Below are 18,337 nucleotides of genomic sequence, written 5' to 3'. Positions count from 1 at the left end.
AGTACAAATAAAGAAAAACCCTTGAATGACTAGGTGTCCAAACTTTTGACTGGTACTGTATGTGAGGCTTGATGTTTTTTCCCCCAGGTTTATGAACAATGAGGACAGTTACTGTGATGTCGATGAGAACCAATGGCCAAATGCTCAAGACGGGCTTGATTCAAACTAGTAGCTGCTAAACGTTATGTTTCCTTCAATTCCTTTGTTTTGTTTGATTACAGTTATCGGTTTGGATTTTTGTACTAAGAGTTTAGAAAATTGACCACATATATAGTGGGGCAAAAAAGTATTTAGTCAGCCACCAATTGTGCAAGTTCTCCCACTTAAAAAGATGAGGCCTGTAATTTTCATCATAGGTACACTTCAACTATGACAGACAAAATTAGAAAAAAAATCCAGAAAATCACATTGTGGGATTTTTTAATGAATTTATTTGCAAATGATTTGCAAATTAGTATACCCTTTGTTGGCAATGACAGAGGTCAAACGTTTTCTGTAAGTCTTCACAAGGTTTTCACACACTGTTGCTGGTATTTTGGCCCATTCCTCCATGCAGATCTCCTCTAGAGTAGTGATGTTTTGGGGCTGTTGCTGGGAAACACGGGCTTTCAACTCCCTCCAAAGATTTTCTATGGGGTTGAGATCTGGAGACTGGCTAGGCCACTCCAGGACCTTGAAATGCTTCTTATGAAGTCACTCCTTCGTTGCCCGGGCGGTGTGTTTGGGATCATTGTCATGCTGAAAGACCCAGCCATGTTTCATCTTCAATTCCCTTGCTGATGGAAGGAGGTTTTCACTCAATCTCACGATACATGGCCCAATTCATTCTTTCCTTTACATGGATCAGTCGTCCTGGTCCCTTTGCAGAAAAACAGCCCCAAAGCATGATGTTTCCACCCCCATGCTTCACAGTAGGTATGGTGTTCTTTGGATGCAACTCAGCATTCTTTGTCCTCCAAACACGACGAGTTGAGTTTTTACCAAAAAGTTATATTTTGGTTTCATCTGACCATGTGACATTGGGAGAATCTTCTTCTGGATCATCCAAATGCTCTCTAGCAAACTTAAGACAGGCCTGGACATGTACTGGCTTAAGCAGGGGGACACGTCTGGCACTGCAGGATTTGAGTCCCTGGCGGCGTAGTGTGTTGCTGATGGTAGGCTTTGTTACTTTGGTCCCAGCTCTCTCCAGGTCATTCACTCGGTCCCCCCGTGTGGTTCTGGGATTTTTGCTCACCGTTCTTGTATTCATTTTGAACCCACGGGGTGAGATCTTGCGTGGAGCCCCAGATGGAGGAAGATTATCAGTGGTCTTGTATGTCTTCCATTTCCTAATAATTGCTCCCACAGTTGATTTCTTCAAACCAAGCTGCTTACCTATTGCAGATTCAGTCTTCCCAGCCTGGTGCAGGTCTACAATTTTGTTTCTGGTGTCCTTTGACAGCTCTTTGGTCTTGGCCATAGTGGAGTTTGGAGTGTGACTGTTTGAGGTTGTGGACAGGTGTCTTTTATATTGATAACAAGTTCAAACAGGTGCCATTAATACAGGTAACGAGTGGAGGACAGAGGAGCCTCTGAAAGAAGTTACAGGTCTGTGAGAGCCAGAAATCTTGCTTGTTTGTAGGTGACCAAATACTTATTTCACCCATAATTTGCAAATAAATTCATTAAAAATCCTACGTGATTTTCTGGATTTTTTTTCTCATTTTGTCATAGTTGAAGTGTACCTATGACGAAAATTGCAGGCCTCTCTCATCTTTTTAAGTGGGAGAACTTGCACAATTGGTGACTGACTAAATACTTTTTTGCCCCACTGTACTTGTGATAATTGCACCAAAGCTAATGTAGAAAACCGTAAGCCTGGAAGGAACATTGGTACGGTATTGTGGGAAGCAAACATAGAGATGTATACAGCCCCACAGTGGAGGTGAACTAATACCCATAAAACCAAGCGGTCAAAATTTTGATAAATGTCAACTTGTCCAAGAGATTTACAGTTATTAAAACGTCACGCCAGGGTAAGCCTACACGAAACACAGCTCTTATTTTAAATGTTTCTAAAATCCCCTATGGGAAAAATGAATGGTGAAAAAACGATTGGAATCTTTTTCCTGTTTGACCACTAGGTTTTATGAGTATAATGGCTCATACTGTGGTACTCTATAGAGGTCTCGAGTGCCCAAAAAAACAGTTTTAGCATGGGCAGCACCATTGAGGACTTTCACCATTTTAAAGTAGTCAACTGGATGGGAACTAGATTCAGCCACGGGCCATTTTTTTTCTTGAGTGGATGGTCAGGGGGCCGGAACATAATAACAAACAATAACATAAAAAAACAGCTCTATACATCTCTATGGAAGCAACCTGTTATACCCTGCCTTCATAACCCAGTGGGAAGGTGGTATTTACCTTATCCACCTGAATGGCTCTCCAACTGGTAATTACTAAAGGAAAACTCGTCTATCATACCTGAGCTCCGACTTCTCCCACATGCTGACCTCTGAAGTCAAGGAAGTGACCTCGATAACAGCATTTTCGGCAGTTAAATGCAACAAAAAAATACTATTTCTTAAAAATAATCTGTGTTTTTTGAACACTATCATTTGTTTACAAGCATAATAGCTGTACTTTAGTTTATGGTTGATGGAGCTTGTTGACGAACTTGTCCATTAGCCAATCAGGATTCTGTCAAGGAGTGGATGCATCCAATTTGTATTTACGACGTCACAATTGGTCCTTTCCACCATCCCACTTGGTTATGAACGCAGCATAACCTGTCGCGACAAGTCTACTCTCCACCCACAAGGCACTATAATACAAATTCTGCCCCTCACCCAAACTTCACAATTTGCCGGCATCGGTGGGTTATGATCTCCATCAGTAGGCAGTTTTCGTTTTAATAATTTAATCTAAATGGAACGATGCATATTTATTATTGTGTTATTGGTGTGTTGTCTGCGTGCGGTACGGTGCTACAGCTCCGGCAAGGTAACTGGGGCGTGTGACAATATGACACCGCAACACACAAAAGGCGCGCAGCAAAGCCCCGCTCCATTCTCTGTCACCACTGACCGGTTCAGCTTCAAGGAGGGCGATGAAATCATAGGTGAGACATCATGTAGTTTTCTCTCTTTACTGGAGGGTTCATTGAACCCTCACCACTAGGCCTTTTGGTTTTATTAATCTATGGTTTGGCTGTTATGGGTAGATATGCTGAAAAGTAGACATGGAATGAATAACGGTCTCCATTTTCTATGGTGTTGTTTAAATCAACTAAACGCCTTTGTTTACAGTCAGGCTCCTGGCAGCTTCCACTCCATTCATTGGGTTTATGTTACAAGCCAGAGAGATTGGAGGAAGCGGTCCTCTGGGATCCTTCACTGTAACAAGTGGAGAGGCCCAGCTACTCACCTGCAACGGACTACCTGTGAGTCTATTCCCATAGAGACTGTATAATTCCATTTAATTCTGTTTATTCACACCTATCTATTACCACCTGAGCTATTGTCTGCTTTTCTGTTATGTTATGAGAGCTACAGTATTACATATAACCAGGGGCATAACTTTTTTTTTTTGTATTATTTTTATCCACTCGGATTAACACTCCAAACAGCCTACCCAACTGCACCGAGGTATCCGCATGGTCCTAAAGCACACCATTGCCTCGTTTTGTATCACATTCCAATTATAGGGATCCCGAGTGGCGCAGCACTGCATCTCAGTGCTTGAGGTGTCACGACAGACACCCTGGTTCGAATCCAGGCTGTATCACACCCGGCCGTGATGGAGTCCCATAGGGTGGCGCACAATTGGCCTAGCGTTGTCTGGGTTTGGCCGGGGTAGGCCGTCATTGTAAATAAGAATTTGTTCTTAACTGACTTGCCTAGTTAAATAATGGTTAAAAAAAATGCAATTTCAGAATGGGAAAGTTGCACCTCTGCATATAACATTGAAACAGTAATGGTTGTTTTGATCTTACACATGTATTTATGAGACAGAAGAAAACGGCATTCTTGTTTTACAAAAACAGATCAGTTATTCCGTGTTCCTGCATGGGTCCTCCTGCTACCCTGTCGGGTAGAGTAGAGGCTGTAAGTCTACACTGAAAACCTTTAACAATGCAGTATAAAAAAAATAGCAGTGTCAATATAAAAGTAAAAAATAAAAATAAATGTAAGTGTCAATGCCAGTAGAGAAAGAACACAAGAATGTACATGTACTGATATGACTGCAGGGATACTGGAGATACAGTTGAAGTCGGAAGTTTACATACACCTTAGCCAAATACATTTAAACTCAGTTTTTCACAATTCCTGACATTTAATCCTACAAAAAATTAGGATAGGATCACCACTTTATTTTAAGAATGTGAAATGTCAGAATAATAGTAGAGAGAATGGTTTATTTCAGTTTGTATTACTTTCATCACATTCCCAGCGGGTAAGAGTTTACATACACTCAATTAGTATTTGGTAGCATTGCCTTTAAATTGTTTAACTTGGGTCAAACATTTCAGGTAGCCTTCCACAAGCTTCCCACAATAAGTTGGGTGAATTTTGGCCCAATCCTCCTGACAGAGCTGGTGTAACAGAGTCAGGTTTGTAGGCCTCCTTGATCGCACATGCTTTTTCAGTTCTGCCCACACATTTTCTATGGGATTGAGGTCAGGGCTTTGTGATGGCCACTCCAATACCTTTATTTTGTTGTCTTTGAGCCATTTTGCTACAACTTTGGAAGTATTCTTGGGGTCATTGTCCATTTGGAAGACCCATTTGCGACCAAGCTTTAACTTCCTGATTGATGTCTTGAAATGTTGCTTCAATATATCCCCATAATTTTCCTACCTCATGACGCCATCTATTTTGTGAAGTGCACCAGTCCCTCCTGCTGCAAAGCACCTCCACAACATGATACTGCCACCCCCTTGCTTCACGGTTGGGATGGTGTTCTTCATCTTGCAAGCTTCCCCCTTTTTCCTCCAAACATAACGATGGTCATTATGGCCAAACAGTTCTATTTTGTTTCATCAGACCAGAGGACATTTCTCCAAAAAGTACAATCTTTGTACCCATGTGCAGTTGCAAACCGTAGTTTGGCTTCTTTATGGCGGTTTTGGAGCAATGGCTTCATCCTTGCTGAGCAGCTTTTCAGGTTATGTCAATATAGGACTCGTTTTACTGTGGATATAGATACTTTTGTACCTGTTTCCTCCAGCATCTTCACAAGGTCCTTTGCTGTTGTTCTGGGATTTATTTGCAATTTTCGCCCCAAAGTATGTTAAACTCTAGGAGACAGAACGCGCCTCCTTCCTGAGCGGTATGACGGCTGCGTGGTCCCATGGTGTTTATACTTGCGTACTATTGTTTGTACAGATGAACGTGGTACCTTCAGGCGTTTGGAAATTGCTCCCAAGGATGAATCAGACTTGTGGAGGTCTTGGCTGATTTCTTTTGATTTTCCCATGATGTCAAAAAGAGGCACAGAGTTTGAAGGTAGGCCTTGAAATACATCCACAGGTACACCTCCAATTGACTCAAATGATGTCAATTAGCAGAAGCTTCTAAAGCCATGACATCATTTTCTGGAATTTTCCAAGCTGTTTAAAGGCACAGTCAACTTAGTGTATGTAAACTGGAATTGTGATACAGTGAATTATAAGTGAAATAATCTGTCTGTAAACAATTGTTGTAAAAGTTACTTGTGTCATGCACAAAGTAGATGTCCTAACCAACTTGCCAAAACTATAGTTTGTTAACAAGACATTTGTGGAGTGGTTGAAAATCAAGTTTTAATGACTCCAACCTAAGTGTATGTACATTTCTGACTTCAAATGTAGATGAGGTAGTTAAAAGCATACAATCAAGGGTAAAGTGGCTGAGAAAAAGGATATTTATGTAAGGTTGTGGAAAATTCTGGGACATTTTGCCAGTCCCCATGAGGAAAAACCCCATTTTAGGCTTCGGGATTAGGTTTAGGGTTACAATTAGGGTTGGGGTTAGGAGTTATGATTAGGTATAGTTTTAGGATTAGGGGTTTAGGGTTATGGTTAGGGTTAGATTTAGGGTTAGGGAAAATAGGATTTTGGATGGGAATCAATTCTTTGCTTCCCACAAGGATAGCAATACAAAACTGTGTGTGTGTTAGGAGAGCACATCCTGTAATTGTGCATAATCAGTGCAGATCAAAAATAGTGACTAAAATATGTCAAACACCTATTTGTCAGTGGCAACTGACAAGACTATAGCTGACTAAATAGACCCAGAAAAAAACTATTCTTAAGCAACAATTACTTTTCATTTCAGTTGACTAAAACGAGACGAAACAAAATGATCTCATTGAGCAGGAGACTTTAATGGCTGTGATAGGAGAACTGTGGATGGATCAACAACATTGTAGTTAATCCACAGTACTAATCTAATTGACACAGTGAAAAGATGGAAGCATGTACAGAATAAAAAATATTCCAAAACATGCATCCTGTTTGCAATTCACTTTTTGTCCTGAATACAAATTTGGGGCAAATACAACACATTACTGAGTACCACGCTACATATTTTCAAGCATAGTGCTGGCTGCGTCATGTTATGGGTATGCTTGTAACGATAAAAATAAATGGAAAAGGAGCTAAGCACTGGCAAAATCCTAGAGGAAAACCTGGTTCAGTCTGCTTTCCCTCACTGGGAGATGAATTCACCTTTCAGCAGGACAAGAACCTAAAACAAAAGGCTAAAATGACACTGGAGTTGCATACCAAGATGACAGTGAATGTTCCGGAGTGGTCGAGTTACAGTTTTGACTTAACTTCTACAGGATCGGTGCCCCCCCCCCGGGCGCGGGACGGTTGAGCTAACATAGGATAATGTGATTAGCATGAGGTCCTAAGTAACAAGAATATTTCCCACAAACTTCAAAGTGTTTCCTTTCAAATGGTATCAAGAATATGCATATCCTTGCTTCAGGTCCTGAGCTACAGGCAGTTAGATTTGGGTATGTCATTTTGGGCAAACATTTAAAAAAAAAAAGGGTCCAGTCCTTTTAAATCTGCTTGTAAAATCTATGGCAAGACCTGAAAATGGTTGTCTAGCAATGATTAGCAACCAATTTGACAAAACATGAAGAGTTAAATAAAATAATAATGGGTAAATGTTGCACAATCTAGGTGTGGAAAGCTCTTATAGACTTAGCAAGAAAGACTCACAGCTGTAAACGCTGCCAAAGGTGATTCTAACATGTATTGACTCAGGGGGTTGAATACCTGTCTAATCATGATATTTTTGTGTTTTATTTTTAATGAATCTTTTACAATGTTAGGCTTTTTCTTCCAATTTGACATTAGAGCATTTTGTGTTGATCGTTGACAAAAAAAAATGACAAATCAATTTTAATCCCATTTTGTAACACAACAAAATGTGGAAAAAGTCAAGGGGTGTGAATACTTTCTGAAGGCACTGTATAGCCTAAGGTTTGTATCACAACTAAAGTTGCATAATTAACTCTAAATTAAGTATATGGAGGACCTGTTTCTAATGATCACTTTGTTAACCTCTCAATATAGAATAGCCACATGTACCCACTCCCTCAGAAATATAATTTCTATTTATTCAGCTATGTTGAATTGTATTCTTCTTACTATAAAATATTTTAAAATAATGCCACAGGAATTATTAAATTAGCTATTGTAGCCCACAGCCATATGACATTGCCAGATCAGGGCCTAACATATGGACCACTCAGAATATGCTATTTTGTTCTTCTGAAATTGTAACGGCTTTCTTCCGCTGAAGGAGAGGAGGACCAAAATGCAGCGTGGTTAGAGTTCAACATGTTTAATAAAGACCATACACGAGAACACTACAAAATACAAAGCAACAAATGTGAAAACCGAAACAGTCCTATCTGGTGCAATGACACAAAGACAGAAGACAAACACCCACAAAGTACCCACAGGATATGGCTGCCTAAATATGGTTCCCAATCAGAGACAACGATTGACAGCTGCCACTAATTGAGAACCAATCTAGGCAACCATAGACCTACAAACTACCTAGAAAGGAAACAGCCCCATAAACATAGACCAAACCCCTAGACCAGACAAAACACACACATCCCCCATGTCACACCCTGACCTAACCAAAATAATAAAGAAAACAAAGATAACTAAGGCCAGGGCGTGACAGACTACATTTTCTTCATATCATGTTTTGTTAGACCTGCCTTAAATAAATTATGGATTTATTGTGATTGTGTAGGTTATATTAAATTGATTGGAGTTTTTAAAATGTATATTTTCCAAAGGTCTGCGTCAGAGACGGGGAACTACTAGTAAGCACTTCAGTGAGAATTTGACCATTTGCTTTCACAGGTAGCAAGACTGACTCTCCCCCACTCTGCCTATCCTGAACACCATCTCCCTCTCTGGGCACTTAACAGTAACCTGAGAGCTTGGACTTACGTGGTGGACACATTGAAGCTTTGTGCCCTTGCTGCTGACAGTAAAAACAGGTCTCTCCCATCTGAATAAACTGCATGATCCCTTACTTACTCCTCCCAGACACAACCCCCCCAGAGTTACCTCCACCGTCTTTGGTGTTCCTGGTGTCCCTTATGCCTCTGAAGCTTCTTGGAGGGATGCTGCAGGTCGTGATGGGCCCCCTTTTCGTATGTTGAGGTACTGCAGTGCCCACTTGGCCGCCATAAGCCCATCCTTGGGCTCGTGCTCTCGGATCCGAGTGTTGTGTAGAAGTTGCTTGAGGATGACGACCTCACCAATCTTGTCCTGTGTCTTCTCCTCCGGTCGACCCCATCGGCAGTAGAAGTCCCTGAGGCGGTGGAAAGTCTTCGTCTGTGACTCTCTCGATGGTGTTGATCCAGCCCTGAAGCGTTGAAGGTAGGTCTCTGGGGAGATGTCCAACTTCACCAGCAGTGCTTCCTTCAGGTCCTTGTAGACTTTGGACAACCCCTCATCAGTTGCTGTGTAAGCCTCTCTGGCTTTTCCCTTGAGCAATGGATTTAGATGGCCTCTTGCCACCGCCAAGCCTTGGCCATTCGTTAAAAACCTCAGCAGGTAATTTACAATGTCCACCCTCTGCTGGTAAGAAGGCATTTTCGGCTCCTTCCTCAGGAATGCTGGAGGGTTGACATGGGTGCTGCTGGACTTGTCTCCTGGTGCTGGGGTTGAGGTTAACATCATTGCTACTTCAAAACTCTGCTGTGGAGTTGAAGTCCCTGCTACGTCGATCCTCAGTCGACTTGGTGTTGGCAGACCCATTCATGGGCTCTGGCTGGCAAGCTCCGCTTGGGAGACGTGAGGGATGTGAGGATAGATTGTCATAGACCCTGGATCGCCTGCTTGAGGTCTTTGTCCCGCCTCTCCAGGTTACCATGGTTGGATTTGGTTCTGGGCCCTCCACCAGTTCTCCAGCCGCCCCTTCAGTCGGCTGCTCCCATGGACCTTCTCTGGTTGTATCTGATTATTCCATCAGCAGCTCACGCAGGTCTGGAAACCTTTAACTTACACAAATGTTTGCGGTGCAGGTAGGTTCTGTCGCTTGTATTTTCAATCTGTTGACACATTGCGCGTGATGCACAATATGTAAACAATAGCTGAATGTAGTCGACAAAGGGAACGTTTCCTCTGAAGTTCGGCTAGGCTCGGCCATATTGTGCAAGTGTTTGTCACATGTGAATTGCATCTTTATTGGAAATAAAAAAATGTTAATAAAAATTAAATACAGACCAGCATACTGAAGGTCAGGTTGATAACACTACTCTGTGGATAGTTGATATTTGATTTCACGGACAACCGGTAAAGTATCATTTTATTCATCATTCTGGTTGGTAGAGGTCGTGAGAGGAAACTTTGCTCAACCAAACGCACATATCTGCCCAGATTAGAATTCTATGCAATACAACATCGGGTGTTCAGGCTAAGTTAAATTTTTTACCTTTTATTTCACCTTTATTTAACTAGGTAAGTCTTTTATCAAATAGGGCTATCTTCTGTATACCACCCCTACCTTGTCACAACAAAGCTGATTGGCTCAAATGCATTAAGGAGGAACCTTTTAACAACTTTTAACAAGGCACACCTGTTAATGCATTCCAGAAAGAGTTCCAAGAGTGTGTAAAGCTGTCATCAAGGCAAAGGGTGGCTACTTTGAATAATCTCAAATATAAAACATATTTTGATTTATTTAACACTTCTTTGGTTGCGACATGATTCCATATGTGTTATTCCATAGTTTTGATGTCTTCACTGTTATTCTACAATGTAGAAAATAGTAAGAATACAGAAAAACCCTTGAATAAGTAGGTGTGTCCAAACTTTTGACTGGTACTGTATGTATACTGCCTGAATCTCAGGTGGGAATAGTTCCGGCGACCTTTATGATTGCACATTCGGCAAATCACCAGCAAACAGAGTTCCATTTGAATCCATGTTTCCATTCACTGTGTTGGTGGTGCTCATAACATGTATCATAACTCAAAGGTGGCGTCACAGGTCCCAGAGTGGTGGGGCAATTTTTTTCTTCTTCCTGAATGTAACCAGGTAAAACTCAGAAACCTGATTGTAGCAGGCACCTTAAGGGTTCCCCTATTTCCTGGGGCAAGTAGACTGAGAAGTCTTGGTTATTCCAAACGTCTTCCATTTAAGAATGATGGAGGCCAATGTGTTCTTGGGGACCTTCAATGCTGCAGAAATGTTTTGTTACTCTTCCCTCGACACAATCCTGTCTCGGAGCTCTACGGACAATTCCTTAGACTTAATGGCTTGGTTTTTGCTCTGACATGCAATGTCAATTGTTGGACCTTATATAGCCAGGTGTGTGCCTTTCCAAATCATGTCCAATTAATTGAATTTACCACAGGTGGACTCCAATCAAGTTGTAGAAACATCTCAAGGATTATCAATGGAAACAGGATGCACCTTAGCTCAATTTAGAGGCTCCATGGAAAAAGCTCTGTATACTTATGTAAATAAGTTATTTCTAAAAATACCATTATGGGGTATTGTGTGTAGATTGACAATGAAAACATTTAATTTAATACATTTTAGATTAAGGCTGTAAAATAACATTATTTGGCAAAAGTCAAGGTGTCTGAATACTTTCCCAATGCACTGTAGGTCTAAAAGGGCCTAAAATGGCCACTTTCATCATGATGCCCCCCCCACCCCAAAAAAAGTCAAAAGCATAACAAACATCCCTCCTCCCAATTAAATGTGTATGTGAGAATAGCCAGAACAATCTACATGGATCCTTTTTTTTCTCCTTTTCTCAGAATTCTGCAGTTTCTCACACATCAGATTCACCTAAATCCTCCATCCAGGGAATATGGAGGGCCCACATATCAGGCAACCTCAACTCCATCCAATTCAGGTGATTCACCCATCCAATATCCCCTAGCTCATGAAGCAGAATGTTCACGTCTTATAGCTTGGGGCCCGGTTTCCGGTACACAGATTAAGCATCGTTCTCGGCTAAAACGCACTTTCAATGGAAAATCCGTCTCTTAATGTTATTACATTGCTTTACTACATGTTCTGCCATGCCATTTTTACAGTGCATCCTTTGTAAAAGATTACTCCACCTTCTGGGTTGGAGTGAGAAGTTCTCCAGTCACATACAACATCACTGCTGCACCCCCAACTAACAGCACATCCATATCCATCACCTCTACCTCCTCCTTCGCCTCATCCTCAAAAGTGAGTAAGATTACATGCACACAATAATACGATTATTGTGAACATTCAGATTAATATAATAATTTGATTAAAACATTTGCATGCTTTGCAAGAAGAATGATTTCCCTAATAATCCTGTTTATATGGACACGAAATCAGGCTACTGATGGGACTTTGATAAAGGCAGAAAATTGCCAATCAAAATATACGTGCTACCATGTTATTTTTGGGAAGCCTAATTTGATTCTGACTTCTGACATGTTTAACTCCCTTCACTTGTGCAAAGGAGGGAGGCTTGCACTGCTGGTTTTATCACATGCGCAGATCAAATACACCGCTGGAGCTACGATTAAAGTGTTTACCCTTAAGGGTTATTCGGCTGTCCCCACAGGAGAACCCTTTGAAGAACCCCTTTTGGTTCCATGTAGAACCCTTTTGGTTCCAAGTAGAATCATTTTGGGTTCCATGTAGAACCCTTTTCCCAGAGGGTTCTACATAGAACGCAAAAGAGTTCTACCCTGGAACCTTAAAGTCCCGTTCTATGGGGACAGCTGCAGAACCCTTTTGGAACCCTTTTTTCTAAGTGTACAGGTCCTAATAATTCTAAAGGTTGCTCAGAAACCAGATGTTTTAATCGGCGTGTGCTTACTTAGATTATGAACTTATGCCAATTAAGATAAGCAGAGTAAGTTGTTTACATGACTAATGCCATACTCGGCGTACTGCCATAATCAGTTTAATATCGAATTATTAGTGTGCATGTAAATGTACTCAGTATTTCCATTGAAATCCTTAGTACTTATGGTAATAGATAATAGTACAGATATGTTTTTATCTAAAACATAAAATTGTCTTAACAATGTATCACAAGTGTAATTGATAGTCTATCAAAGAGGGATATTTGTATTTGTCCTGTTTCATTGCATGTAGAAGTGGGTAACCTGTACGAGCGTGAGGTGAGAAATGGAAATGTGGTTTTTGCATTTTCCCAACTCCCCCTGAGAGTGGGGTCATTGACGGCGACCCTGGAGCAATTAGGATTAAGTGCCTTGCTCAAAGGCAGATCAACAGATGTTTCACCTTGTTGGGTCAGGGATTCGAAATAGCAGCCTTTCAGTTACTGGCCCAACGCTCTAACCGCTAGGCAACCTGCCGCTCACTCAGACAATATTGTCATATTACATTTTCAAACCAACAATAACATTTATTTTTACATCAGTTGTCCCAAAGTGCTTTACAATAACGTTGAATATGTTTGTAATAGTTGTCCAACTCCAGCACTGGATGTGGCAGCACTAAGGTCTGTTTCAGCCAACCTCTGAACTGTGACCCTGGGGTCAGCCCAGACTGTTACTTCCTGTCTGCTATGACTTCTCCCGGTGACACAGCCGTCCAGTTGGAGATGACTGGCCCTTCAGATGGCTACATCGCCATCGGCTTCTCAGATGACCAGAGGATGGTAATGTAGCCTTTTCAGAAGTAATGCATGCACATCCTGCAATTCAATATGCTTATTTAAATTTCGAGGCACTCGTCCAGATACTTTCGCTTCAATGAAAACTGTGAACAAGTTTATTTTTACAACGAAGAGGGATTGTATGAGGGCAGTTGAAAGGCAGCCTATAAACTGCAGGAGCATTCAACAGTATGCTATTTTTATTTTATGAATTTTTGTTTATTGTACCCTGCACCTTCAAGTAGCCTGTGGCAGGGTTGATTGTGTTCCTCTCATAATCTGTTTTCCTTTGCATCACATAAGGGAAATGATGACATCTATATTTGTGGACGGGACAGTGGCGGGCTCATCCAATTGCAACACGCCTTTTCAACAGGAAGGAAGATACCGGACATACTTCCTCTGGTACTTGCTTGCTATTATGACATATGAAATGCAAAGAGGATGATAGAAATTGGAATATGGACTGGAATTAAAGTTCTGATTTTGACTGATTTGAAATGGAATGTACCCCCAACCCTGATGCTATAATTACTCGCAAAACAATCAAAGTAATGACTCAAATGTCTCTTGTTTGTCCTTTTCTAGGGAAATGTTTCTGATGTTAAATCCTCAGTGAATAATAGTATCATTAGCTGTTCCTTCACGACGAGGAACCCCATTTCAACTCAGCGATCCGCAGGGTCCAGTTCCCTCTACTATCTCATGATCGTTCACGGACCCTCCAGTAGTGGTATAGTATGAGCCAAAAGCTTACAGCGCAGTAGCACCAGTACTGGTACAGAGGAAGTGGTTGTATCCCTCTGTCATTTTATTTACATAGTGCTATGACATCTTTAGATAATAATGAGTGACATTACATGGACATGGAAGATGGGATCTTAAATCAGCACTCCTACTCTGAGATATTTTATCAATACGGGCCCTGTTATCTAATAAGGATTCAAATATGGTGGGCCTGGTACTGATGAAGAAAGAGGTCCGCTTCAGTCAAGCAGTCATATGTTTCATAATATAATTTCATTCTATTTCTCTTCCATTTCACTTTTCGGTTGACTTTGACAGGGACAATCGGCGTTCATACTGGCACCTTCATCAGTGACACCAAAGTGGACATTTCAAGTCCTCAAGTTGTTACAAGTGAAAAAGAGCCACCTATTATTAAAGCACATGGTAAGGTTGCCGTTTCCTTAGTGAGGAGAGTTTGCATGCATAACCTCAAACAAATTGTTATACGGTAATACACTGATTATAACTATATATACAAGCTTATAGATTTGTGTATTGATTATGGATAATTGATTTATTATCCTGTTGTGCTTCAGGTTCCCTGATGTTGATAGCGTGGATGACCACGGGTAGTTTGGGAATGATCATAGCCAGGTATCTGAAAGGTGTGGCCAAGGGGAAACATTATTTTGGGAAAGATGTTTGGTTTCTGGTGAGTTTCTATAATACTGTCAAGTGTAAAAGTGTAACAAAATGAGATTGTACCGTAAGTTAGATTGTACTTGAAATGTTTTCACTGCTATCGAATTGGTGCCTTTTCCACATATAGTGTGTCAAGCAGGCGAGGAAGCTATGATGTTAATTAAGCAAGCAGACTGACGTCTGTCATGTTTCAAGTTTCAAGTTGTATTAGTCGTATGTACGGGATACACATGGCATACACTGTCCAACCAAATGCTGACTTGCAGGTTCCTTCTCGACAATACAACAACAATAAGAAAAAAAAATATATATAAGATTATGAACATAAACATTAGTAATGTTTTTAGTTCCAAATAATAATGCCACATAATCTGTACTCTTGACTTGCATGTTCCTCAGGCGCACGTTTCTCTTATGACACTCACTGTTGCCGCCACCATCATCGCCTTCATTTTGGCCTTCTCAGAAGTTGGAGGCTGGAGTGGGGTATGTATCATAAACCTTTACTGCGAGCCGATTGTTATTTAAAACAAACAGACCTATCTGACAAATGCTGTGCCGTCTACAGTTTTATGAAACCTACTCTATTATGGAAGGCTGCGATAATTGAAATAGTTATGAGAGACAGTTTATGAGCCCAGTGTGTTTATAGGGAGCCCATCCTGTGTTGGGCTGCATCGTTATGATCCTGGCCTTCTTCCAGCCTATCGCTGCCATGTTCCGATGTGGACCTCATCATCACTGGTAAGGGATACAGACTCATACCGAGTGTATGCCAGTTTGCTCATGTGTATGTAAATCCAAAAGTGGCTTGTTTTCTCAAGGTAATGTATTATATTTGTGTTTTTTTTTTCACAGGCGATTCCTCTTCAATTGGTCGCATGCTTTGAATGCAGTGGCAATAAAAGTTTTAGCTGGTGAGGAACTGTGATCATGACATTGTTTTTGTTGGATTTTATTAGCATAGTACAAAGTACCGTATCTTCTCAGCCAATATCTGTCAAACATGTTTGCTGTTGCACTACTACCATGTTAGTAATTGTGTTGACCATTATCTTCCAGTGGCAGCCATCTTCACTGGGCTGTCGTATTTTAGCACCTCTGAGGATAGTTGGCTTCTGAAGGTGATGGGTGGGTTTGTTGGATGGGAGGCAACGCTGTACATCCTGCTAGAACTCCACATGCGCTGGAAGCTCAATGGTGAGATCAAATACATAATGATATAGATCTTAATTTTGTTAAATGTAGGTTGATGATATATAGCCCCCCTATAATATTGAATAACCTCATATTGTGGATCTGCCATATATAACTTTTGTCGGCCTCTTGGCGCACGTCAAAAGCTCTGATGGAGGACAAGAGGCCGACACATATGCTTGAATAAACAAAGTGATACAAGCAAGATAAGTGTGCAGGTTTCTATTTTTCTTTTCAAATACTTCAATATAACTTTGGTTGTTCTTCTAGATCATGCAGAGAGTGCTTCTGAATCGGTACGCTGAATCCCACCATTTAATCCCACACATTTAAATGTACTTATTGTGTCAGTGAATTAGAAAAGTGACTCATTCTTAACAACTATTTTGTCTGCCACGGCTGTACTTGACTTTTCATTTCTCCCCCAGACAAGAATGGAGTTGTTACTGCTGGTCTTGTTTTTCCTTGGAAATATAGCCTTTTTGGTGGCACTACTTGTTGGAATTGGCTCGTCGTGAAGATCTGCTGAGCAATGGACTGAGATCGGAATGTTGTGATACAGTATATCTATAAAATAGCTCACTGTACAGTATATTTTAAGTCGTTTTGTATTTGTTTGTTGTCAAATGTATTAAAGTATCTGTCCATTGATTGAGGATTGAATGCGATCAGATCATCAATTTATACAGTATCCCTCCATATAAGTATGACAGAAGGAGATTGAGGAATTTTTTCAGGAAAGACCGAGTTAAATTTTTTAATTTTTCCCCCAGAGCAAATTCAATATAGTAACCCAACCAAAAAGAACCTACAGAAAAAAGTTACAAATTATGGAGAAATCCTTCTCACCAAAGGAGATTATGAATGAGGAAGGTCCTCCAACCTGAGTTGATGATGAGTTTTGTGATATACAGTACCAGTCAAAAGTTTGGACACACCTACTCATTCAAGGGTTTTTCTTTATTATTACTATTTTGTACCTTGTAGAATAATAGTGAAGACATCAAAACTATGTAACAACACATATTGAATTATGTAGTAACCAACAGTGTAAAACAAATCAAAATATGTTTTATATTTGAGGTTATTCAAAGTAGCCACCCTTTGCCTTGACGACAGCTTTGCATACTCTTGGCATTCTCTCAACCAGCTTCATGAGGTAGTCACCTGGAATGCATTTCAGTTAACAGGTGTGCCTTGTTAAAAGTTCATTTGTGGAATTTCTTTCCTTCTTAATGCGTTCGAGCTAATCAGTTGTGTTGTGACAAGGTAGGGTTGGTATACAGAAGATAGCCCTATTTGGTAAAATACCAAGTCCATATTATGGCAAGAACAGCTCAAATAAGCAAAGAGAAACGACAGTCCATTACTTTAAGACAATCAATTGGACGGACAAAGAAGATGCACGAAGCTGAAAAGTTATCACCGTTTCGTTTTGTTTCGTTAGAACTCCCACCAGCTCTATTTCTCACGTTCTCCACTTTTTGGGGGGCATTTTGTAAAAGTACTGGCAGTCAGTAAAAAAAAAAAAAAGCGGCCTGTAGCTAATAGGTTCTTACCATACTGTAAATCCTCAGTTTTTATTTTATTTACCTTTATTTAACTAGGCAAGTCAGTTCAGAACAAATTCTTATTTTCAATGAGGGCCTAGGAACAGTGGGTTAACTGCCTGTTCAGGGGCAGAACGCCAGATTTGTACCTTGTCAGCTCGGGGGTTTGAACTTGCAACCTTCCGGTTACTAGTCCAACGCTCTAACCACTAGGATACTCTGATGTTCAAACAGGCACGCTCCGGCATGCTATCAAGGCGGAAGGAGAAGGCTAGTTCAATTGAGATTTTTCTAATTTTCGGCGATGTCAAATATTTTTCATAAAAGGCATTTGGTATGAGTCAATGGGAGAAGTGAGAAATTCTTCCTTAGTTGTTAATTATCTGTAAATATAGAGGCACAACCTAGAGTCGAGACAATGTCTTAAGTAGATGGACATGTTATGACTCCAACCTCGTGAAAGTGATAACTGAAATGATTTAATTTAGGTCAAAAGCAACTTTATATCGAAGGACTGACTTTGATTTGTCAGTGCACATGCACAGTTCACACAACAAGACCATTAGACCCGATGACGTGTTTCTGTGCATGAGTTTAGCGAGCCAACGTCGCCATGACATCGACGACAAGTGTGATCTAGTCTTTCTATTGGAGAAGTTGTTTCTGCCTTTCTTGATACTGTACTGTGTTTGATATTAGTTTGACACCCTTTTCAAACATAAAAGAAGCGAATGTACTACTTATGAATGAAAATAGCCTTAAAAACCGCAGCAGCCAAGCCCAAAAATAAGGCCTCTTTCCATCTCTATTGATTGACAGCCTTGCACTTTTCTCTATATCTTTTAAAATAAGTTGCTCGTTTTGCAGTTCACTTGTCTGTGCAACCAAGTATCAAATAAAATGGTAAATTTAAGTAAAACAAAAATGCAATGTTGACGATCCAAAATGTTGTGGAGACCGAAATATATATATATATATATATATATATATATATATATATATATATATATATATTTTTTT

General features: G+C 40.5%; 1 protein-coding gene across 1 annotated transcript; it reads left to right on the top strand.

Moving 5' to 3' along the window:
• The first annotated feature begins 2,818 nt into the window (after positions 1-2,818).
• LOC135515813 (putative ferric-chelate reductase 1) lies at positions 2,819-16,418 on the top strand. The gene is made up of 15 exons (XM_064939558.1): positions 2,819-3,106; positions 3,294-3,427; positions 11,281-11,378; positions 11,563-11,704; positions 12,948-13,142; positions 13,443-13,544; positions 13,728-13,872; positions 14,205-14,312; positions 14,465-14,580; positions 14,970-15,056; positions 15,223-15,314; positions 15,429-15,487; positions 15,633-15,770; positions 16,038-16,063; positions 16,196-16,418. The coding sequence occupies exons 1-15, from the start codon at positions 2,914-2,916 to the stop codon at positions 16,283-16,285; spliced, it is 1,725 nt and encodes a 574-aa protein (XP_064795630.1). The 5' UTR covers positions 2,819-2,913; the 3' UTR covers positions 16,286-16,418.
• The last annotated feature ends 1,919 nt before the right edge of the window (positions 16,419-18,337 follow it).

This window comes from Oncorhynchus masou, chromosome 27, assembly GCF_036934945.1.
Source record: "Oncorhynchus masou masou isolate Uvic2021 chromosome 27, UVic_Omas_1.1, whole genome shotgun sequence".
In the NCBI taxonomy this organism is placed as follows: Eukaryota; Metazoa; Chordata; class Actinopteri; order Salmoniformes; family Salmonidae; genus Oncorhynchus; species Oncorhynchus masou.
The sequence above is the reverse complement of the archived record's forward strand: the minus strand, read 5'-3'. Positions and strand labels throughout refer to the sequence as shown.